General features: G+C 40.7%; 1 protein-coding gene across 1 annotated transcript in view; it reads right to left on the bottom strand.

Annotated features, from left to right (window-relative positions):
• LOC124259879 overlaps positions 1-23,039 on the bottom strand; it is a 43,583-nt gene extending 20,544 nt beyond the window's left edge. The window contains exon 1 of the mRNA XM_046694101.1: positions 22,084-23,039. Within this exon, the coding sequence (XP_046550057.1) occupies positions 22,084-22,399 (316 nt within the window). The 5' untranslated portion in view covers positions 22,400-23,039. The remainder of the gene's footprint in view (positions 1-22,083) is intronic.
• Positions 23,040-25,823: the final 2,784 nt, after the last annotated feature.

Raw genomic sequence — 25,823 nt, 5'->3', positions numbered from 1 at the left:
CAACGATATGGTTCTAGGTACCACTGCCTATAGTAATATTGTACTATAACCTCTATCACACAGTAGTATGGTTCTAGGTACCACTACCTACAGTAATATTGTACCTAGAACCTCTATCACACAACGATATGGTTCTAGGTACCACTGCCTATAGTAATATTGTACTATAACCTCTATCACACAGTAGTATGGTTCTAGGTACCACTACCTACAGTAATATTGTACAAGAACCTCTATCACACAGTAGTATGGTTCTAGGTACCACTACCTACAGTAATATTGTACAAGAACCTCTATCACACATTGATATGGTTCTACGTACCACTACCTATAGTAATATTGTACTAGATCACCTATCACACAATGATATGGTTCTACGTACCACTACCTATAGTAATGTTGTACTAGATCACCTATCACACAGTAGTTTGGTTCTAGGTACCACTACAAACAGTAATATTGTGTCCCATATCACACAGTAGCATGCTAATAGGAGCCCCTATCACACAGTAATACGGCACTAGAACCCCTATGAGACAGGTTCATGGAAGCAATTATTGATGAGTGAGGTGTTAATCATCAACATATATACACAGGCGTATTCACGAGATAACAAGATATGTAAACAGTGCAAATATCAGCTAGCTAAAGTATTTATTTGATTTAAACAGTATTTTATTTCCCGAAAGACATGTGATAAACATTTAACATGATTAAGTTACAAAAAGGAAAAAGGATCAGCAAACAGGCTGCATCAGCCTATGTAAATGCTTCTCCTAAACATAATCTTGCAGAGAATGATTTTATAAGTACATTTGTGGAAATAAGTATTTATTTAAAGCACATTTAACTGTATGGAGGCATTAGCGGTATGTACACACATCGATCAAGAATTCTTCCACATGGTTTTACGTTTTTATAAAGTAATTTGGTTTAAAACTTATTTATTATAAAAAACATACACATAATAAAAAACACATAATAAACAAGGGCTTAGTTTTCTTATGAACAGTAAAGGGGTTTTGTCGTTATCTTTGAAGATCATTCACGATGGTCAAAATCATGACGGGTTACAAATCACAAATTTGATTTTAGCATAACATAAGACAACTTAGGCCAAATCGGATAATATTCACAATGACCAATGCACGAGTTCAATATAGAACGTGTTTACGATGGATATTGGTCTTTGGGGTAGCCTAGTGGTTAAAGCGTTCACTCGTCGCACAGAAGGGTCTGATTCCCCACATGGGTACAATGTGTGAAGCCCAACTCTGGTGTCCCCGCCGTAATATTACTGAAATGTTGCTAAAAGCAGCGTAAAACCATAGTTACTCACTCATATGGGGAATCGAATCGAGTCTTCGGCGTGTTGAGTATATCTTCTTTGAGTGGCATTTTAGAAGTTGGGAAGTACAATATAAAACAAACTTTATGGATAACAACTTCTTTTTATTCGTGAGTGGTCTGACATCACCATTCTCTCTAACAAACAAACAGACTTCACTAAACGCACCGAAGCTCACCGAAGCCATCCACATCAAACGCCAAAAGCCCACCATCAACCGAGACCAAGGATACTTCACTCATCCACCAAGCCCAATCTACTGTATAAACTCTGCTGTATAAACACCTCATTATTATTTGTACATCATTGGCTTCCACGCCTGTCCTTTGTCTACTCTCTGGCTTCATCAGCTTTCTGCCTAGCCAATTATGTTAATTATGTTGTTTTCTTTGTTACATTGTTACATCCCTTCTTCATGTCCCATTATGCTTGACAACGGTACAAGAATCTGTATCGAAACGTCGCACTCACGAATAAAAAGAAGTTGTTATCCATAAAGTTTTTTCTATAGTGTTGAGTATAATTAATCTGCAACCATACATATATGAATGTATGCATGCATGCATGCATGCACGCACGCACGCACACACAAAACTACATACACGAACAGATACATATAATATTTAAATCCACAACTATATTGTTATATGTGTGTCATTATTTTCCAACAGGAAATCATTTTGACGCACAGTTCTAAGTAGTTAACAAATGGAAAAAATCCAATTTTGAACGTGTCTCGAAACTCGTTGATTTCCCACTCCACAATCAAATTTCGAATAATCAAAATTCGATTTATATGTACCCAATTCAACAAATCACCGTCATCTCATCTTTTTGCAAACGCTATACAAGTAGCCATTGCCATTTATGTCGCCTTCACCCAGCAGGTTAAACGGAATTAATATGTATTAAGTGAGCCGAGTTTGTATCTATGAAACCCCAGCCCAGCCTGCCCACCTAATCATTGTCTGGTATCACTTGCTCCCTAGTCAATACCAGGGGAGATGGTCAATACAAGCTCAATATAGCCGGACAGGGCGCCAGAGGGAGCAATTCTCCTGCACCAGCGCCAGTGAAGGGATATGGCTCATGAAGGGAACGTAACAAAACAGGTTAATTGTCTTCAGAAGCCAGAGCGAAGCAGCTAAGCATCGTTTTAAAAATGTAGAATGTCAATTGATGAGTTGAAATTGTCATTGAAATTGTTAGTGGGATAAATTAATGACTCGAACTCTAACTGCCCCATAATGATATGCGGTGTTGTACCAGTTTCACATTATCTTGGATCGATTTTCAAAAGTATATTCTATTATGTATGTGTTTACGAATCACTATCAAAAAGAGATGAAGAGAATGAGCATATCCTGACCCTCCGGTGGCACCCGTCACAAACACATGCTAAGGCAAGTCAAGTGCTCACCTTTTACAATAGGTAATTGCATTGGGCATCATGTTGGTAACAAGCGTCAAATCTAGAATTGTGCTCTATTGAAGTAAACGTACATTGACATAGAGTCACTGTTCTGAAACAGTAAGATGTGCTTGTGCTAAATATCAGGCCGTACGTTCTTTAGCGTTTGCTCTGAAGCATATGCTTACATCTGAGAAGTGGCATTTCACGTAACACTGAGTTTCTGACACGAGTTTCAACAACACAAACTCTGCTGAAAAGATATGTGTCTATCATCTTTGGTAGGAAAGAAAACTTGTGTTTCCGCAGTCCTTTAAAAACAGAACAAATGTACCACATGGGAAATCCTATTCCAAGGTGTTAATGCGAAATCTGACGAATCTTGGAGAGATACAAAAAGCCAGTTATCTATGTTGTTTCCCTACACGATAGGAAGTGCCACTGGTCGGCAATATACTATGAACTTTTACAGGAAAAGGATCTAAGACGACTGACTGGTACCTTCGTAACGCATAAGTGCTCATTGGTATTTAACATACTGCATTCTTTCTTAGCCTTCGGTATATACATATATAGCGAGTTCAGTACCCTGCACGATGACTAGGCTTGATTATCTGCATGTACAGCGAGACAGACACGTTGCACAAATAGGAAGTGTACAAAGAAGCTTGCTAGTCCGAACGGTGTAGTGTCACACATTCAGGGTGATGCGAAGTGAACCAGATGGTGCAAGCGTTTAGGGAAAAAATGAAGCATTTGCTTGGTTCAAGAGTGAGTGGTGAGTGAGATTAGTTTTACGCCGCACTCAGCAATATTCCAGCTATATGGTGGCGGTCTGTAAATAATCGAGCCTGGACCAGACAGTCCAGTGATCAACAGCATGAGCATCGATCTGCGCAATTGGGAACCGATGACATGTGTCAACCAAGTCAGCCAACCTGATCACCCGATCCCGTTAGTCGCCTCTTACGACAAGCAAGGGTTACTGAGGATCAATTCTAACCCGGATCTTCACGGATAGAGGTTGTAAAGTGAAATCGGGGATCTTGTAAAAATAGACTTTGAGCCCAAATATAACTGGGTAAAACATTGCAACAAGGAATTTCCTGTGGTGGACAATTGCTTTTTAAAAGTGCTTTTTTTACCGTAACAATTCATAACTATTCACCACTATAACCAACTGAATTGGAAATATTTGGTCCGTTGGTGTGATTCGTCATCACACACACACACACACACACACACACACACACACACACACACACACACACACACACACACACACACACACACACACACACACACACACACACACACACACACTGATGAGCATGCCATATATGAAAGACACCAGATGACCTTTGTAGGCTCATTATGGAGGAGAACCATATGTAAGAAACAATCCCTGGCGTGTCAAAACTTTGTTTATCAATATTATCGTCGTTAGTGCTGTATAGCATATAGGTATTCAATAGCTATGTGTCCATCATATGTCGACTGTTTGTGAGTTCATTTCACAAAGTATCTGTAAACATGGTTCAGATAATTTGCCGTCGATGCCGTTGTCGCCTGTAGCCTCCAATGCAAATGCTGATTTAGCCATCAAGGCCGTTGAAGTCTTGCAGGTGTCACTCAGCGGGCTCTTGTCACCATTGGACAGGTCATCTGGCTTGATGCCATGGCTGCGGGCAATTAATTACGTGTGTTTTTTTGTTTATAATCTTGGAGGCATTGAGGTTTTGAAGTAAGAAACGAGACTCCGTAATTATTGACGAGCGAGTTAAAAAGAAGGATTCAGTGTTTGAAACACAAGAAGAAAAACTGAGTTTGTAGATTATTGACACGTTTATACGACTGACATTGCAGGAATTATGCCTCGCAGTAATATCAACTCACTGCAACCTAAACGTTTTAGTGTGTGATAATGCCATGGAGCGATTTTTCGCAGTGTTTAAGCATTAGAGGGGACAACTAAATGGCTTTATACAGTGGGGAATCGAAGCTGAGTCTTCGGCGGCATGGACGTCTTACTAAGTATATCACGTCAACATCTGATAACAATCAGTCTGGGTGTTCTGCCAAAACAGATTCCACTGGGCGTAGAAGCTAAATGAAACGGTGAATCACCTAGACAATAATGAACAATGAAGAAGCCATAAGCATATGATTGTATTCTTTTGCAATATTCGTGGATTCTGCAATAGTATATCCATATCTTTAAAAATCTGTTCGTAAAGCATTCTTGCAAACATTGAGGCCTGCTTCCGTTGACTGTTGTACTTTTGGCATAATGCTTGTTTGTTGTTTAACGCCGCTCTCAGCAATGTTAGTACCGTTAGTCGCCTGTTACAGAGAACATGGGTTGCTAAAGACCAATTCTAACCCGGATCTTCTCGGGATGACCATAGAAACGAAGTATCGGACGTGTTTCGCGTGATACTGTTTCACACAGCTTTGCGTTTTTAGTAAATTCACTTCATTTCATTATGAACGTACATGGAAGCTCAATACCATACCTCTCATATATCATGTCAATTCATGTTCACAAAGTCAACGTCGGGAAAGTCAGTCACTACGATATGAAGAGACAGATTCCTTAGGGCCAAACCGTGATGAAAACAACATGAATGGATCCCCGAAGAACCACCTGTGTTTTTAACGGGAATGTATTATGTTCAGAAAGACGCGCCTTCTTCAGAATAACTTCGATCTAGAAAACACCAACAACTGAAGGATTGGTGTAAATCTGGGGTCCATGCGGGTAGCAACAGTAATGTAAGTTTCCATGGTCCCTAGTGTGGTGGTCTACATTCAATTGGTTGTGATCTATAGCCCGTTTTTATTTTCTACTGTCTATAGTGATTTAGTTTGATGATAGCGTACTAGTTTTATATCTGTGATACTCTAGTATTTCACTGTCCTTCGATGACCGGTTTTACCGTTCTAAATTTATTGATTTTCATATTGATCTAAATTAAATTGTTCTCGTCACGATATGACTGAAATATTGCCGATGTGACGCTAAATATTAACTTACTCACTCACCCATTAGATTCACATGCTAGTTTTATATCTCTATCTGTAATAATCTATATAGTGTTTACTGTCCTTTGTCGACAGGTTTTATAATATAACTTTATTTATTATCAATGAATTACTTGATTTAGTCACGATGTGGCTGAAATATTGCCGATGTGACTATAAATCTTCACTCACTCACTCACTCACTCAGAATTACTTCAGTTCGTTTCAATGAAGGAATATCAACACAGACATTTTACTGCTCTGGCTTTGTCGTGCGGTTTTGCATTCCACTGTGACTCCTATTAACTCAGACCAGCGGGGCAAAAGACTCGTAACATTATCGTAGGTGGACCTTAAATTATACCATCACTGATTTTTGAGCTACAGCTAAAGGAATCACTTTGCGGTGTAGATACGGTAACGTCGTGTCTGAATCATTAAATTATGCGTCTCCACAGAGTATTCAGCTTCTGTGGGATTTCAAGATGCCCACACACATGTGAAGAAGGGATAAATAAAGTTTAATGCACCTCTGTGTCTAGAAGTATCATTTACAGATTCAAATGAAGCTTCTTTCTACAACCCACAAGAACATTCGTGTGATTTGTTTGTAATATGATCCTCAAGGACCACCTCGCATCAATTCGGGCTTGATGCTGTTGATTCCAAGGCTGTCTTCTTTCGCAGTCTTAATGGGAGACTTGGATTGTATCGCTTTCAGTGATCGAAACTGGTATGTCGAGCGTGAGCGATTACACAGGCAGTGTTGGCACTTGTTGGGCCAAGTGGCTGTCTCCCCATGTTAATTATGTAACCCCTGCTCATCGCATCGATCTACCATCAACACTCCAAGAAGTGGCTACTCCACGTAGGGGGCCGTCTCAAGCTTACGTATGACCTTTTTGGTTTCCCATTATACTCGTGAATGTTTAACTCGATGGTTCTTAATAATGAAATCTCTAGATATAACTGAAGAATGTCACAAGCACATAGAACCGTTCAACGTCAGTGTATGGATGTTCATGACTTTATCATGGCGTCTGAAGAACGTCAGCCCTACTTCCTTGACACCGCCTTAACACGGAATGGTGTTGACCTTGTCTGCTGGCGTTGCAACAATGACATGGATTGGGGAATATATCAATACAGCCTCTGCGTCAATATCCTAATCTCCAGCCTCATCTTATGAGAGCAAATTGATCCCCGTTGTTAATCTAGGCCCCCCAACTCCTCGCTGACGTTAAACTTGTGATGCTGGACCTCATCTCTAGCCATGTCCTCTGCCCAATAACCAACAAGTTGATTTGCCTGGTAACGATCGCAGGCCTTCCGTTATCTCCTCGCAACTTTATATTAGTCTTAACGTCACTTACGAGCGCCATTTGCGGCAAAAAGCGACCCCTCTCACACACGCACTTATTCCCAGTGGAACATATTCTTTAGATTCCTTAGAAAGTTGAGTTGGAATTGGCTGATGCTCAATTCCACTCGAGCACAGAGAGGCTCTCGGCATTCACATGATACTCGGTAGGCAGTGCCGTGCATGACGCCGGGAACTCGACGCTAATTGAGTCGGGAGGAACACTGGCCTATACCTCTATTACCGCTGATTTAATATAACGGCGTCATGGAGACATTCTGTGAAATAAATGTCAGCTCATGCTATCAAAAGTGAAATATGACTCGGGAAATTATCCCAGCAACGTTTACACTGGGAGAGTAAAAACGTTTACCCCCACTGATAAAGTCAGTCGCAGGACATGTTTGAACTTCAAATATTTTCGATGTCGGGAGACATTTCGATTGATTCCAAGGAAGGGTGTGTTATGAATGCGTCATCAAGTGTTTATTTCCCCGGTTGAGTTTCACACTGAGAGGTAACTGATGTCCAACATTGTCGAAGATGATGGAGTTAGTAACGACCTGCGGAAAGCACGTAGCCACTCAGGCCACCTTCTAAGTTCGTTATAACTGTGTCTTACCAACTCTACACTCACAAACATATATTTATGCGGTGTGGCGGACCCTAACGGTAGGGCAAGAAATGGTTACCCTATCTTGCCAACACTTTGCACCAGCGCTGATCGACAGTGATCCATATATTTCCATTGCCATTTTACGTTTCCAGCAGGGTAGCTGTCCGGGTGGATACACGACACAGGATGTTTTCTGGCATTAACAAGTCAGTATGACTATACATGGGTGGTGGTTAAAGCGTTTGCTCGTAACGCCGACGACCCTACATGTGTGCAAGTCCATTGTGTGAAAATGTGAATTTCTGGTGTCTCCCGCTGTTATATTATTGAAATATTGTTTAGCGCGCGTAAAACCACACTCACTCACTCTTATATACAGGCGTATTTTCTGTTCTAAAGGCTGTTAACCCTCCTCGTTCAAAAGATATTTATTCGAAGATATGCCGCCCATAGTATATTAACTTAAACCAACTAATTGAGCATCCTCTATCTAGTAGATATTCAAAACAGCATATGAAGAACAGGAAAACACTGTTTAGTCTTAAACGGCTCAATCTAATGATAAAAATCAAACAGAACACAGACTCTCCTTAATCAATAGAAAACAGGAATTCTTCGGGGCTGACATCAAAGCGCGTACTTTAATTACACGAGTTCTGAACAGTTTGATGCTTTCAGCATCCCAACATACCGCTGTCTACGCACTAGACTATGGGCTCCAAGACATTATGGAGTTGTAGAGTACGTAAAAGTCCTACATCAAAGCCACGTCAGAGATAGCACCTAAGGCATTGCCCATGCGTCTGCTCCCAGCGTTCATCTAACTGTCAGTGTGGTCTTAATTGTCTCATCGCTTCGCGACGCTATAACATGTCGCGTACAATTGACAGCAAAGTGTCCTCTTTCAAAACCTTAAAGTGTACAATATGAAGAACGTTATTGAAAAGGCTAAGATTTAATAACAGTCGATTAACAAGATATTTTTATATGTATAGGTTGTTGGTTGTGATATTTACCAATAACCTCATAAATATCCTGTAAATTAATATTCGCACTTAACGCTGTACAGGAACTTAACGGAAACATGTAGTCGACAATTTGCGTTTGATCATTTCTTAAATTAAACGTGCATGTAAATGTCTGCTCCGAATGACTTCGGAAAATCATGGCTAAGTACCATGATTTGCCTAAAGGAACATAACACCGGAAAACGACGACCGTAAATCCAGACATCTGAGAAGATCAAACAGATGGTGATGTTGATGTACTATGTAAGCCACAGGGTTTTATTGCAGCTCAACGCTTTATTTGAGCTTGGAGGTATAGAAGTAAATCCAGATGTTACATTGAAAGATCACAGACATTTTATATGCTGGTGCAAATAATTGTACGAGATAGTGGCCTTGCTGTAGAACATGTTTTCAGTATTGGATTTCTTCTCGAATTGAGAAAGGATTGATTGTCTGATGAGCTCTTGGGATCATTTTATATTAAGTGACCTGACATAGCATTCTCTTATTTCACATGGCAACCGAACTTTATTCACTTATTTTTTTTATCACTTAAAATATTTCCTCTAGTGTTGTGAATACCAGCAATTCTGTCTGAACAAATACACAAAAACATATAAGTCTTAAACCATAGGAGTTCTATTCATTTGTCATAACCTTAAAAACATACTTCATCATATGGTTCATTTTTTATATTGCTGCCAACGCGTGATATTAGGATCCCCTTGCCCCCTCACTGTCTCCTACCGATCAATGGTTCTGAGATAGTTAAGCATGAGCGTCTGTGGTTCTTGTAGTCTAGCACCATCGGTGGAAAAATCGGAAGACCCGTCTTGATGATAGTCGATTACAGAACGTGACCTGAATGCAATACACAGCATATTTAATGTGCAAGGTGCCATCACACACTCTATTGATTTGTTGATCACAAAGAAAGAAATTAGATTGAGCAAATACCTCTGCAAGATGTCAGCTGGAGCCAAATCAAGACTGATCATACTGATTGCAATCTAGGCACCGCTTCGTGTGGAGCAAGGGGTCTCTCCTATGCCTTGTCTTGTTATACAGAGTGTGGAAGATGTATTGCTTAGTGCAAGTCTTCATTACCCAGTATCAATCGTTGCGGCACGGTATCAATCAGTTCTCCATGTTTCGGATTACGAGCAGAATCTTTCACCGACATAACCGTCTTCATAAAAATGCTTTAAAAAGCGGATGAGTGTAATTGGCTGCTTGTATTCCGGATCATTACCTCAATATATTTCCCCACTCTAACAAATTGCTCCCGTATACCTGTTGGACCAAGATACCCATTAAAAGCATACATCCTAAGAGTTAATTAACGATTACGTCTGTGTTTGAACTCTGTACACTGTGAGTCTCTCCCCCGGCGTACTGTTTGTCCTTTCCGTTCCCGGATTGAAGCCAATTTCATCTGATTTGTCTCAATGCAGTTGGCATACAATTGAATCAATGAACTGCACGAGGTAACATCAGAAACCACCGGACCTGAAGAAACAGGGCTTTCAAGACCAAAAGCTGATTGATTTCGTTTCCTTTATTTGAACAGTGGTATTCTCCGTCCAAAGGCGGTAGTTGAGTGAAGACAACGAACAGGCTTTGTCAAGTGGGCATGAGCAACCATTCAGATGACAGTTGATAGCAAATGTGTGATCATCTGTTTAACAATCTTATCTGGTCGTAATGTGGTATCAGTGGCGTACATGATGAGGAATCTAAAGATGACACGCTGTTATCACACTGCACAATGCAGTGGAACCACGTTAATCAGATCTTGTGTGCAGAAACCTTGCCTATGTTTGCATACTTATAGCTTTTACCCTGACAACACATCACAAAATATATAACTACGTCTATAGCGATCACGCATGTAAAGAAAAGACGGATGTAAGGAATTGTTACTTGGGCCCGGATTATATGTTATAACAATGCGTACTTCACTGGATTGTCTGGTCCAGATTCGATTATTTACAGACCGCCGCCATATAGCTGGAATAGTGCTGAGTGCGGCGTAAAACTAAATTCACTCTCTCACTAAATTCCATACACCAAGTGCATGTTCAAAGCGCATACAAATAAAAAATAGAGTTCTACAGTTCATTATTAGCCCGGATAACCCAAGCTGCCTGTGAGGCGCTAGAAGGTTATAGCCACATGACTTATCCCACCGGGTACCCTTTTTCTGCTGGGTGAACAGAGGCACTTTTGAACAAACCCACTTGCCTAAGATGAGACCACATGTCTCCATGTGCTTCGTTGTGGGGCAGGACTGAATGAAGTCCTAGAAACTCTCAGGAATTAAGCTGCCAAACACGGTCACACATCCAAGGACTCTCCGCTCCCAACGTTGGTTAACTTCAACTGATTAGTGGCCTGCGCTCTATGCACAGGACCACACCACCACCATGTTATTCGAAATGCGCATCTCGAACTACGGTTATAACGAACCAGAATTAGTGGTCCTTTTTGTGCATAACCATAGTTTATTGTGTGTACCTTTTATGCTGATTTAACGTTGTTATTCAAATATCGACAACAAACTAACGAAGGGGTAGAACTTCGTAATTAATCGATTCCCAATGTATCAAAAGGAACCTCATAGAAACAGAACCTTGTTATAACACCCCGTGTTAATATAACCTGGACAGATGCCAGGGCGTATTGTTTCTTTATAATTTCCCAGTTAAAAAGGGCTTTACTGGTTTATAAAGATTTAAATACACATACTGCCTCAGCTTAGCTCCAACATCTTGTACAACATCAAGGGTTACTTCAAATGAAGAGGATTAGTCAGTTGTAGTATGAGTGAGGAATTTACCTGACACCTGATGAAATTGCAAAATTGATCCTTCATCACATCGTTGACCAGAAATCAATTTATGTTCATTTGCAGCATCGAACAAGTTTGCCATCTCTGCCATAGAGAAGGACCGACTGGGACACAAATGGACTCAGTTCACATTAGAATAATACCATTCACAATGGTCATAGACGTTTTCCATTTACAACAAAATAACAAATTCCCTTCCAAGAATAAAGCCTTCCATTATGCATTAGGGCAATCGCGATCCGTCTAAATGCTTTCCAAACCTGGGTTTAGATGGCACCGGAATAACCTAGTCCTATCACGCCCCTGCCTCCTACAGACGCCTGTAAACGTGAGGTATTAGGCTGGATGGGTTGATAGTTTATACGATAAGGGTACTTCCTTCACCGAGACTAAAATAATAGCTATGTCTGTGGACGTCACTGCAGATGAGATCTAGTGACAGGCGCTGCCTTTATTGCCAGTAAGGGTTCACTGCCGTCCGAACATAGGGTGTATCTGATGCTGTTCACGGGAGAAATCTCACATGACAAGTAATGTCATATATTAGAAATAAACGAATGAATTTTCTGAAAGTAATGAATGGTTAAGACGAAGACCGATGAAATATCAAACATGACTGTAGTTGGTAGCTGTCGTAAAAGATGGACCCAATTGCAGATCCAATCGTTGTTTGCTTGGTTGGTTGGTGGGTGGGCTTCGTTTAGGCTACACTCAGTACATTTCCAGCTAAATCACTTCTCTAAATTATGACTCATTTGGGTTGAGATATGATTGTGGTTCGCGTCATGAACAACGCGTACGTCCAACGCTATCGGGTGCGACACCCCGCGGTCAAACAGGTCACGGAATGTATAACCCGATCCGATGTAGATTTATATTACGACAAGCAATGCAGTGGTTGGGAGCTATACTAAACCTGGTCCCCAGGGTTATAATCCAAATACACATGAATATCATATATTATGTAACATAACGGATAGTTAATGAGAATACTGTAATTGGTTACCGCCTAAACCCCGGATAAGTAGCAACATTCTATTCTGGTAAGAGTTGTACACTATTTATGATCGATCATTTATGACAACACAGGAGACTATATTTCTCATACAAGATAGGGCGGTGCCGTAGCCTAATGGTTAAAAGCGTTCGCTCGTCACGATGAAGACCCTGGTTCGATTCGCCACATGAATACAATTCAGGTGTCCACTGTGTACTGGTGAAACTGCTAAGATACAGTGACGTATCCTTTGAGGACAATATATTTAAACCATTTAAATCCCTGGAGTTGACATTTCCCCGCTGTGATGTTACTGGAATATTGCTAACTGCAGCGTAGAACTATACTCACTCACTCATGCCAGATAATGTATTCCCACGCTGGCAACTGATTTGTGGCACATGAGGTATCAATTATGAGAATAACTTTGGGGCCGAACATTTAGTATTTTGGGATGGGCATGTTTGATATATTTTTCAGCCAATGTATACAATATATACAAGGATGGACTGTCCTGTTTAAAGTATCTGCAGTGGATATATGAAGTTTATGGTAAGGCAAATAACCCTAACATCCTAATTGTCGAAAACGGGCATTTTGAATTCTCTGCACAAAACCGCTACGCCATGAGGAGTTGAAGGATAAAACTTTACGATAAAGAACATATAACACTTTTCACATGGACTAAATGAAGCAACAACCTTTGATATCATACAAACCGTGTCTGCACACACACGCACACACACACACACACACACACACACACACACACACACACATGCGGAATGTAAGCGTTGGTGTTTCTCAAACCACATGAAAAGCGCAGGGAATGGATTTAAAGCACTAAAACATTTGTCTTTTCTGATAACTTGTTCCACATCTATACTAAATAATCAATGTTACCATATTATTCAATGTTATCAACAGATATGCATGCAGGCTCCGGCAAGACGATCCGTATAGTGAAAGCTGTCGAGGATTCAAGCGCCTGCTTCGTCGCACGACCGTTTGAGACTAGAACTAGTCACGGCATTGGCATGGCTTTACACCAACAGTTCTGTAGACGTTACAATGTTTAACACATAGTAAATATATACAATATCTAGCTGTTGATCGACTTGTTGATTGTTCCCGTACTCATGTCTTATCAAATGCTGAGTTGAAACACACATTTGTCTTCACACTTAGGTCTAATATATAACAAATGGTTTGTTTTGTTTGTGTGCATAACGCCACACCCAGCAATATTCCACTCTATCTATTTGACGACGGTCCGTAAATTATCGAGTCTGGACCAGAAAATCCAGTCATTGACAACGTGAGCATCTAAAACACAAATATTATGGATGACTCCTTCTTCTCTTTTGTATGTCACAACGTTTCTGGGCTATTCCTTGCCCCTTCGTCAGGTGAATTGTGACATACAATAAAAAAGATGTTGTCATCCATCATTTTTGTGTTTTCCTTGAATACCAACTTCTAAAAGCCGCTCAAGAACCTCAACCTGAGCATCGATCTAGGCAACAACGATACTATGACAAGCATCAACCAAGTCAGGGGGTCTGATAACACGATACTGTTAGTCTCCACAACATACATTACTGACCCGGGTCTTCACAGATACAGAGAAGTAAATTGGCATGTGTGTCTTCACTATAACAGTAGAACGATCACAATCAGATTATTGCACAATAGTGGCGCAACGGAGGTATATGAGCACAAAATACAAACATGTAAATAATAATTGCTCTAAACGTCACAAATGTAGTTACACTGTTTCACAGAATACATTTGTTCATTAATTTACAATAAAGAGTAATAATTATTTACTGACTTTCCTCGTATTGGTGATATACTTTTAGATAGAATTTGACAACGTCTTCGTGCCTCATTTCAAACACATTAGCAATATCCTTTCAGGTAATAGCCGTCACTAGTGAAGGTGTTGGCAGGTTCTTAATATAGCACATGAAGGCGACGAGGATGTCTCAGTCTGTTATTGCTAATTAGTTTTCCTAGCTGTCAGTGTAACCATCGGTTACGAGAAGTAGCACCAGAACAACACAGGGTCATACATAATGAATCCTTTACTAATGGTAAACTTCAGTCATGGAGAGGAATGGAAGTGGCATTTCACGTCTAATTAAGTTGAATAAAGAAATCCCAGACAATATTACTAAAAGGTGTTTATGACGGGTGCTACAGTGGGGGTAGGGAACGGTTGAGTTTTCGTAACACCTAATATTATCATTATTTGAAGGTATATTCATTGTATCTCATGGTGTCAATCACTGGATTGTCTGGTCCAGACTCGATTGTTTACAGACGGCGTCGTACAGTTGTAATATTGCCACATACACGTGATTTAGTCAGAATTGTACAATCGACACAATTCTTTTGTCGCTGTGGTAGATATTTCTTACGGATCAATCAGTCAATCAATCCAACTGTCCCGTATACTGTCGTGGCATGTCGTTCCTCTTACGACGTAACCCGTGAAGATACGGGTTAGAATTGATCTTCAGCACCCCATGCTTGTCGAAAGAGGCGACTAACTGGTCAGGCTCGCTGACTTGTTTCGCACATGTCATCATATCCCAGTTGCGTACATCGATGCTCATGCTGTTGATCACTGTACTGTCTGATCCAGACTCGATTATTTACAGACCGCTGCCATATTGCTGAGTGCGGCGTTAAACAACAACCAAACCACATTATCACGACGTAACAGTACCTTTATTGGGTACAAAGGAGAAATATGAAGATATGTTCAATCAGTCAATCAGTCAATCAATCCAACTGTCCCGTATACTGTCGTGGCATGTCGTTCCTCTTACGACGTAACCCGTGAAGATACGGGTTAGAATTGATCTTCAACACCCCATGCTTGTCGTAAGAGGCGACTAACTGGTCAGGCTCGCTGACTTGTTTCGCACATGTCATCATATCCCAGTTGCGTACATCGATGCTCATGCTGTTGATCACTGTACTGTCTGATCCAGACTCGATTATTTACAGACCGCTGCCATATTGCTGAGTGCGGCGTTAAACAACAACCAAACCAAATTATCACGACGTAACAGTACCTTTATTGAGTACAAATGAGAAATATGAAGATTCTTTTGTGCAGGAAATACTTACACTGAAATAATCGAAGGAGTTATTGAGAGCAATGTTAACAATAATGACAAACAAACACTAATGGCATAATAATCTTCAGGGATGAATGGCGAATGTAAAATAAACTTTTATAACAACCTTTAAGGTACCCCGATTTGTGTTAGACGGACGCTGCTCAACATTGAACGTGGTCGTTAATAAACCGGATTTGACCTCACACAAATTCAAGACTCATTAGTAACAAACCTGTGCACAGAACACAAAAGCGTCTTACATAAACTGCGAGGTTGCGGCAGGCTGATCAGCGTCGCCTGTATTAACACAAAACAATTATATGAGTTTCTGCGGTGGCGACAACAACAGCTCTGACCACACTCTGATCACTTCGTCTCTTGCCGTCGTGGACAACGGCTTTCAGTCTGGCTATGTCTCAGGTCTAATTAGATGGCGATTCTCATGGGAAAAGGGCTCCAGAAAAGGCAGTGAAATTGGCCAATCTCATTCTCATTTCATCTAAAAGCGTCTTGTTTAGTCAAGATTTGACAACACGAATGTTTGACACAGAGTAGCGATGGCTCCACACACCCTCACACCCAGACAGCTAAAGCAACACGGTGAACATTTCCTGCTGTACAAAGATACCATAAAGATACCATAAATGCATCATATTGTATACTGCTTAAATATCCACAGCGAATATTTCAGGTAAACGCAGTAGCGCACCAAACATTGTATCAGTTCGCACATATGTATATAGCATTACACATATGATGTATTCCCTTATATTTACAAAGGAAGACACAGTGACCCTGTTCACGTGCAAACACGCACACCGTATCCTTTTACATGCTGCTGCACACAATGTGCACATATTACCAAAACACAAATATGATCTTGGTCACATATAATCCTTTTCCTATACCAACACGCACACATGATCCTGGTCCTATACCAGCCAACATTTATGTTCTTGGTCATTTACCAGCCCAGGAATATGTTCTTGGTCCCATACCAACAAACAGATGCAGTTTTTTGTCCAACACACAGATATAATATTGTCCCATACTAACACACATACATGATCTTGGTCCTACACCAGCCAACACATATGTTCTTGGTCCCATACCAACACAGATATACTATTGGTCCCATACCAACACACATATGTAATCTTGATCCTATACCATCTAGGAAATGTGTTCTTGGTCCCATGCTAACACACAAATATGATATCGGTCCCATATGCCAACACATAAATGTTTTTGGCCCTATACCAACAAACCAATATGATCTTGGCCCCACACCAGCCAACAAGTATGATCTTGGTCCCATTTCAAAACACAAATACAATATTGGTCCCAAGGCAGCTAGTTTCTGTTATTTATAAAGAAAACACGTCACGGGTTTAGTTGTGCGTCATAAACACCCAGCCAATTACACATGAACGCAACCCCGAGTGCAAATCAGCTCCACTTGAAGCGCTCATTAAATCGCCTACATTATAGACGAACATCAGTTGCGTTATTTCCATAGAAACGCAACATTATGTTCGTTGTGTTAAACACAAATTATGGCATTACGAAATTTGCATCTATTTATAAAAATATACGAATCTACCAGCAATAAGGCGTCGTGTTCTTGTGTACCTTTATTGCACATTGAACAAAAAATTGCTTTGTTTATTACAACGGATTTGAATATAGACCATACAGAAACTAAAAACAAATATCATGTTTGACGTAGGCTGAAGTGTATGAATCACTCGTGGAGATATATAAATGTCATGAGCTTGGCCTAGACCTAATGTTTTTGTGTTGTGTGTCTGTCAGTCTGTGTGCGTATGGAGATATGAATGTGTGTGTGGGGGTGGGGTGGGGGTTGTTTTGTTTGTAGATGTACGTCCATTAAACTAATGTATCAGTGTTACCCGCCATTGTCAATTTGCGCATAGCATTGGTCTTTCTGTGTCCCAGATGCTGACAACAGCTGGTCGTGAAACACATGCATATGTACATAGCCTCTGTAGCGTTAAGTGTCGTCTACAGAGCATCGTGTTTGTATGAACATGATTAACATAATTTTCATAACATGTAATACAGACACATTAGCATCCATTTATTCATTGCCAAACCCAGTTTCCAAGTTGAATAGCAAACACAAATCCAATATAACCACATACCGAGGTATGTTGGGTTTTTTGACTGCATCGGTTGTATATCATCTTCATTACTCTGTGCCAGATGTTGCATCCGAGACCTACTTCCGACAGTCACTAAACGATATCATTATGGATTATTCCTGGTACAAATATAAAAGATTTATGGGCATTTCGAATCTGACACACGCGTCTGTTATTACAACAATGGCATTTGAAGGTATTCGAAATTCAGTGTAATACTATGTCAGTAGAAATATATGATGACATGACCAATGACCCTATAATCTAATAATGAGCTTACACTGGGTCCTCTTGTATGTTTGTGTCTCTTTTGGTGAATGGGAACCTTGAAACATATACGGGTACTCTCTATTGATGGGGGCATGCATCAACACAACCTCCAGTCAAATACATCAGATCTATGTGTCATCTATTCCTGTTTCTATAAAAATATTCATCCTTCAGATAAACACTTCAAAACGCCATTCAGGCGATACAAGCCTTGTCTCTGACAGAAGAATGAACGTTACATCTGAGGTTACATCTGGTTTTGATATCAGACACGCTTCATGTTAATGGAAGCGCTACCGATTGTCAGACGCCAGTTAATTTCACTTGTAACATTCCCTTCCAAATGAATCATGTGGCATATGCCCGTGCTAAGTGACGGCAAGCACGGTGGGATACGGCAAGTCCCAAGGCCATGGCTTGTCATTTCTCTTAGATCTGCATTACGTCATGTGACAAATCTAATTCCCGTTACCTACAAAGCGAAGGAAGCCATGCCGCTTGGAGCTGATTATCTCGGCAGGGGATATTTGACATATCATACGTCAGATAATATCTGTCCATTATGCTCTGACAAGGATAGGCACATTGTACAGACGCGGGATATGCCAGATTGGCGGACCCAGGGATCCATCGGCTAAATGACATTATTTGCGTGGTCATGTCATTAGTCTTCATGAGCATGTTGGAAAATTAACTGTTTGCCCCAAACAACGCCGCAAAGTCCACAGGAAACCAGTAATACTAATCAAATTTCGATAAGTATTTCCAACATCCCGAAGCCTCTGTTGGCTAAAATGAAATTGGTGTATCTTTGATACTGGATACAGACACACTTTCACAACGCTGTAGCGTGGAGTGTATGGTTAGTAATCGCTATGATTTTCGGAATGTATGGTGAAACGTGTTTAAGGTTCTTACCGGACAGGGTTTGTGTTGTAAATGCATGATGAATATTTTTCTGGTTCTATTTTCAGAGAAAACAAGTGAATGTCATGAAGTAGAAATCCCATCCCCGCTCCCAATTTCGGTATTATCATACACTAGCACTTGATACTGCAGAGTTAAGCTTTTACGTCATAACGGCAATATTTCAGCCATATCGTGACGACAGAAATTCATAAATTAAGAATAAATCTTAGAATACTTTATGAAAAGATTCATAGAAGGACAGTAGAACTACTAGAATAGCACACATATTATCAATACTAGTTCGAGGAAAATAGTAACCTTTTCTATTGACAAACACAACATAAAAGTGGGCTATAGATTGCTAGCAGCAAAGTGAGGTCACAGTACTATAGAGACCGTGGAGACCAGATCGACAAGTTTTTATAGTGAATCATTTTAACATCGACGCACTATTAAGCGTGATTTTATATTAAATGCCTATTTTACCTACGTTAAACAAGCAGTACGCATTCACGTTCATATAGTTAGTAGTCAAAGATGGTACTGTGACCTTATGGATATAGTGGAATCATACGAAGTCTCTCCAAAGGTCTATAAATTATTTTGTATGCACAGGATTCACTATAAAATGATAATGGTACCCGATGTTCGCTAACATGTAATCATATTTTTCCCATCTGCGGTACCAAGTCTAAAACACGCGCGAAGGCAAGTCAAGTATTCACGCACATAAACATGGAAAGACTTGGTACAAGTGAAGATGGGAAAAACATTAGGTTGTCACTGATGCGTCAAGTTGGGGAAAGTCATCCACATGTCTCACCTTAGGCCTGTGTTCAAAATTAACTCTGTTGACACGGTAGTGAATGGGTACCCGGTGGGATGAGGCGCCTCACGGGCAGCTAGAGCTGTAGTGCACACTGATTTACTTACCACTGTAATAACGTTAGAGTTTCGAGCATACGCGTTATGTATGGATGCTATCGAGATGTAAGTATGAACATTGCTATAAGTGATATACATAAAACATTTTGGAAGCTGTACTTTGTGAGCAGGAGTCGTATGATGCTCTTTCATGAGCATGCTCCCTTGAATGAGCTCCCTTGAATGATGTTCAAATGTATTTCAAACATAGTTTTCAAAGGCTGTACCTGATGGGATATTGCTCGACATAATGGGAAGGTGAACAATGGAATCGCAAAATGAATTATAGAAAGGGTTTTGTTACTATAATTTTTACAGGATCATCACGCTGATTCACGGCTATATATGTCACAAACCAGCACAGTCACAGAATTCTTTCCTTTTAAGCTGGGGAGATTAATACTCAGTAAATCCTTTAATCAGAGCGATATTTACAGGAACTCTCGACAGACATGTGGAAATTCCAACATCCAGTGGAGGAGAAAGTTAATGAAATGTCACCACCTTATTGAGCAGTGACACCCAAGCGGTGTCTGGTCCATGATAAATGGCCTTCCATGCGAAAATGACATTTGCACTTTAAGTCGAGATGATAGACATGAATTCAATGCTAGAGCGCCAATTCATCATTTGGAAAGGATGATATGAGAAAAGTGGCTGGCATTATATCTATCAAACCTTGTTTTGAATTGTGTTCAATGTTATATACGTTAAAATATTAATTACGCTTATGGGTATCGGTGTATAGCAACTGGACATTTACTATACGATCGCAGTTCAATAATATACTGGTTGTACGGGAGTATAAATCGATACAAAGCTCTCTATTGCTTGCGATTAAATTGGATCGGGTGGTCAGATACAAATGGCGTCGTACTTCATAATATCAACCACTGATTTGACTCGATTATGACAGACTGCCTTGATACTGCAAAGTATGTTAAAACCCTAAGAGATGATTATATTGCTTTGGAAAGTGTAATATTTCTCATGGGATTATTCATCTCAGTTCACGACTGGTCTTGAAAGGACGAGTAACTGAATGTATTTTTTTTCAATACTAAGCTGTATGTTATAAATTAACTTGAGGTCAACAAGTGTAACCTTTCACAGCATTTGTGTTCCAGATATAGAACCAGCTATACCCGGTGCAAAGCTTACTCCTACTTCACATGATTTACTACAGTACGCGTAAGCATGTTTAATAGTCGTGATCGTGTTAGGTGCATGTCAACTCTTGAGATGTAATAGATCAATACCTCCTAATATTAATATCGGCATCCTAAAACTGATACGTACTATCTTTGTAAAATGTACTTTCATGTATACATCTAAAGACAAATATATCGTCCTAAAATACTGAGAATTCTTCAATTTGGTACACAAGCTCCTTTCATTCTGGAAAATACACTTGGCCTAACCCAGGTAAACGATTAACATGGCAAGAAAATGACTTACAAACTCATTAGAGTTAATAACGTGTTTTTATTGAGTCTTCGGGGCTTTCCTCTCACCCAAGGGCCAGTTTGACAACAATTCTGGTTCCAACATTCATCAGCCACTGATCCATTGGGGTAATGAGCTGGAAATTTAGCCCAAATATTGATAGTCATTTCACATAGAATAATCCATATATGATTACCGTAAAGTGTACACAATACATATGCAGTTCCTGGTACATATTTGGGAAGGGAATCGGGATGGGTCATGTGTACGTTTAGACACAGCTGTAACCGTAAGGACTTGAAAACACCAAGAAAACTCTCAACACATCAGGAAACCTCTTGCTGTGTTTTCTGCGAAGCACTTAATCTCTGCTCTAGCAGAAGGCCTTTAAGATTATAGACATGACAACACAGTGGTTTCAAAGCAAATGTGCATATGGGGTTACTGAGCTATCGCTATAGCGAATAAATACAGAGTTTGTAGCCAGTATAGACCAGATGCCACATATTGACAAAGTAAGGGTAAATATTAATATCGAGATTGCCATACAATAAGGATATTGACCTAGCTTAAGCCGATAAAGCTGCCGTTGTAGCCCCCATTTCCTCAAGCACTCACCTTCATCCAAGCCGTCCTTCATCCCCCCAACAGTCATCAGCTTCCGAATTCCCTCCGGGATCACCCGTAATGGTACCCGGTCCACCTTAACCCTTTTACACCTTCCAGCACTCTCCAACCACCGAAACACTTGGAGACGAGTGTTGTTGAGGGTGAAGTACTGCCCATCTTTCTCTGCAACCTGTAGCTTAGGACTTTCGCCATTCTTCAGCAGTCTCCTACACAATTCTTCCATATCTGTGTCCTTCGTAATATCAGGAAGTCCCTGCCCCGCCTCACAATGGGTAAAATGAATGGTCGATGGTGAGAGGAACATGTTTAGGATAGATCCTCCAGTCGTCGTCAGCGTTGTAGGGATTGTTGTGTTCTTTCAACAATAGCGTTAAGTCATGACAGAATCAATACCACGCTATAGGGCGACTTTCATGGAGGCTGCTCGTTTGGTAGAAACAAAACTTCCCCATGACACCAAGCATTCGGGAAGACTTAAGCATGTTTGGTAGTTTAGCGTAAGTTTCCCCTCTCTCCACTCACAGTACGGCTGCCTCACTGTGTACAGCGAAGGGACTGCCCATTATCATCCGCCTATTGAATGGACGACCAACAATCAATACCAAATGCATGGAAGAGTTGTACAGCGCCCTGTGGGAAGAATGGACTCGGCTTCCCTCAGAGGAAACTGTAACCAAGCTCCGTTTTACTTCCTTTTCACAGAAGCCTCAGCGATATGGAGTTTCCTTAGATGCTTCGGAGAAAGAAGTTCATATGTAATGGAAATATCGAGGAAGGCTTTGTCTGGTGACTGGTGTATGCAGTATTAGGTCGGGCTGGTCGGAATGTACGTCTCTTGCCAGTGCTAACCAACAGCTTAGGTCCCAGCGCTTACAGCCACTAGTTGATACATGACATATCTGATTTGGCTAATTCACAACCCGGGTGAGTTGCTTAACAGAGGTATTGATTATTTTCTGATGTCATCGCTCAATTGCCCGACTAAACTCCACATCGATTTACTGCGACTGTGTGGAAAATATAACATGATAGAATGTACATTGTTTACCATGTGTCATCTACTCAGCGCGGGTGAACTGTCATCGCCCGGTGGTATTTGACCGACAAGACGAACATTGTCGTGTCATATCCTCCAAGGACTGTGGATTTATGTGGCTAAACGCCTTTAACAATGTCTCAACCTTATCATGGCGGGGACAACGCGACTGGGGTTCACAGATTGAATCGAGTATGTACAAAGTTCGCAATGACGTGCGAACGTTTCAACTACCAGGAGACAAGTAGGGGTATAATTTCCCCTCCTCGAACGCATACCCACTTGAGATTAATAGGTTAGTGGGTATCCAGAAATAGCTCCACCCGGATTACCCCAATTCAAGTGGTAGTACAGTTAATCTATTATGTCACGGCGAAACGGAAGTACATGTACCTGTCGGTTTGCTGCACCATATTAACGGGTGGAATGGAGATAACGATTACCACTACCCGGGAACGTGAACTGGCGTTGAAGTCTCAGTCGAGAATTTTCCTAATGCGTACTGTATGTCAGCTGTATACAGGAGGGGGCGGTGGGGTAATCTAGTGGTTAAAACGTTCGCTCGTCACGCCGACGACCCAGGTTCGATTCTCCATGGGTACAATGTGTGAAGCCCATTTTGGTGTCCCCCGCCGTGATTTTGCTGGAGGTTTGCTACAAGCGGTGTAAACACATACTCAATTACTCACCACGTCCAGGAGAGGCACAAGTTTAACGCTGTGGCACTGGTTGACGTAATGTAATTTGACGATTCATTAACAGTAACCGGCAAATAATCGTTAATGTTAAATATACGGCGCTATGATATTTGTATCAACTCTCATGCTAAACCTTTGCAACATATGTAACTGGTATTGTGAACCTTTGGCAATGCTGATACTCTTTATATTGGTTAAATGTAAATAGCCTAAGATTGTAAATGTCTTATTGCCATCCTTCAAGTAATCAAACCTTGTCATGCCAATGATTTGCTCACTCACATGCTATTTTTCCCATAATGGGCATGCTCGTGTATTAAGTTAACAATGGGGTAAGACTACAGAATACCGGATACCTTCCGCCATCTTTGAAAGCACGCGCGTTTACTTAGGGTTAGGATAAGGTTTAGGGTTAGGGCAAGGGTAAGGTTTAGAGTTAGGGTTAGCGTTAGGGTTAGGGTGACGTGACACTAAACAATATGGCTGGTAGGTATACGGCATTGTGTAGGTGTACCAACAATGATGATCGCAAGAAGCAATTCACATGTTCGGTCATTTGATTAATTAGGTTTCATGGTGCCCGGACTGTGCTGACCCTTGTTTACAACATAGCTAAATTCGATCTTCATGATTTCAGTGACTAGATTGTGTTGTCCAAACTGGAACATTTATAGATGGAATATTGCTCGGCGGGGTTTTAGCAACAATAAGAGTGAATGAAACTAAAACTCAAACATTTCACTGAGAAACCTATCCCGCAGCAATGCACGCTGTTTGTACGACTTTATTCCTTGTATTGCTAGTGTCACTTCAATGGTTAACATGTCGGTCTGGTGCTTGGGCGCTTGTACCAGCTGTTTCGTCGAATGATAAGCTGAGTACTATAAAAATGCTTCCACATCGATTGAACGAAACCGTATATGCGCACGAGCGACAGGAGACAGCCGTGAGGCAGGTTGCGTAACCGCGGCTGGTTTGAAGCTCTTGAGATCATATTAAAACAAGAGCGTGGCCATGCCAGCGTATCTTATCACTTCCTCATACCATAGGCAGGCTGATCTCACTGTAAAGCCCACGATTTCAATGCCCACGAGTTCTGTGACACTTCCTTTAAAAATAGTTCTTGTACTTGTCACAATATATTCACGAGTTGTCTGAGATTTTCGCGTTGTATTTCGCCTGTTTAAGACTGTAATTGTAAGTGATATTCCAAATCTAAGGGCACATTTCCACCGAACGGTTGAGGGGTAAAATATTTATGGCTGGAGCTAACTAAATAGGATTGATCGTAAGGGCGGGTGAGTAAATTGGAGATTATGCCACTCCGAACACCAGTTCCGGATGTTTGTGAGCGGAGCAGTGTTATGTGGGAGGATATACCAGATCAATATATGTCTCACATGTAAATGTATACATGTATGGGAATAGGTTCTGCTAAACCAAGGCTTTTTTGTCAGGGCGAATCCGATTTTCTAACTCACAACGTAGACTCCTTCCTTGGTTCAAAGACATGATGGTACACTTGGAAGTGGGGAACCTTCCGCGATTTGCGGCCCCTGATGATTCATAGTGGTTCATAAACACATGTTCTGTCATCGTATCGCATAGTGACAATTACTCACTGGATTGTCCGGTCCAGACTCATTTTGTTTGCGATCAACATATATGGTCTCGATTGTACAATCGACTCTGCTTTTAGCACATATTTCTTATGAATGTGGAAAGGGTTTTGTCGGTTTTATTTGATCGCTTCCTGTTAAGTAACCATTGTGTTGTCTTTAACTGAAAATCATGTTCATAAAATGTCACCAGAACATCAAATTTATGATTTAATATTTCCACCAAAACCGATCATCAAAGGGTCATTCAAGAGATGATAATGTATCTTTTTGTCACCTTGACAATTATTTCTGAATGGGAAACTGCTTTTTTTGTTATCAGAAGTGTTTCTTTACCAGTTGTCATTTCAAGAGGGCCAGAACGTGTCATTATCT

This window comes from Haliotis rubra, unplaced genomic scaffold (assembly GCF_003918875.1).
Source record: "Haliotis rubra isolate DU_JTF1 unplaced genomic scaffold, ASM391887v1 Scf74, whole genome shotgun sequence".
NCBI classification, from domain to species: Eukaryota; Metazoa; Mollusca; class Gastropoda; order Lepetellida; family Haliotidae; genus Haliotis; species Haliotis rubra.
The sequence above is the reverse complement of the archived record's forward strand: the minus strand, read 5'-3'. Positions and strand labels throughout refer to the sequence as shown.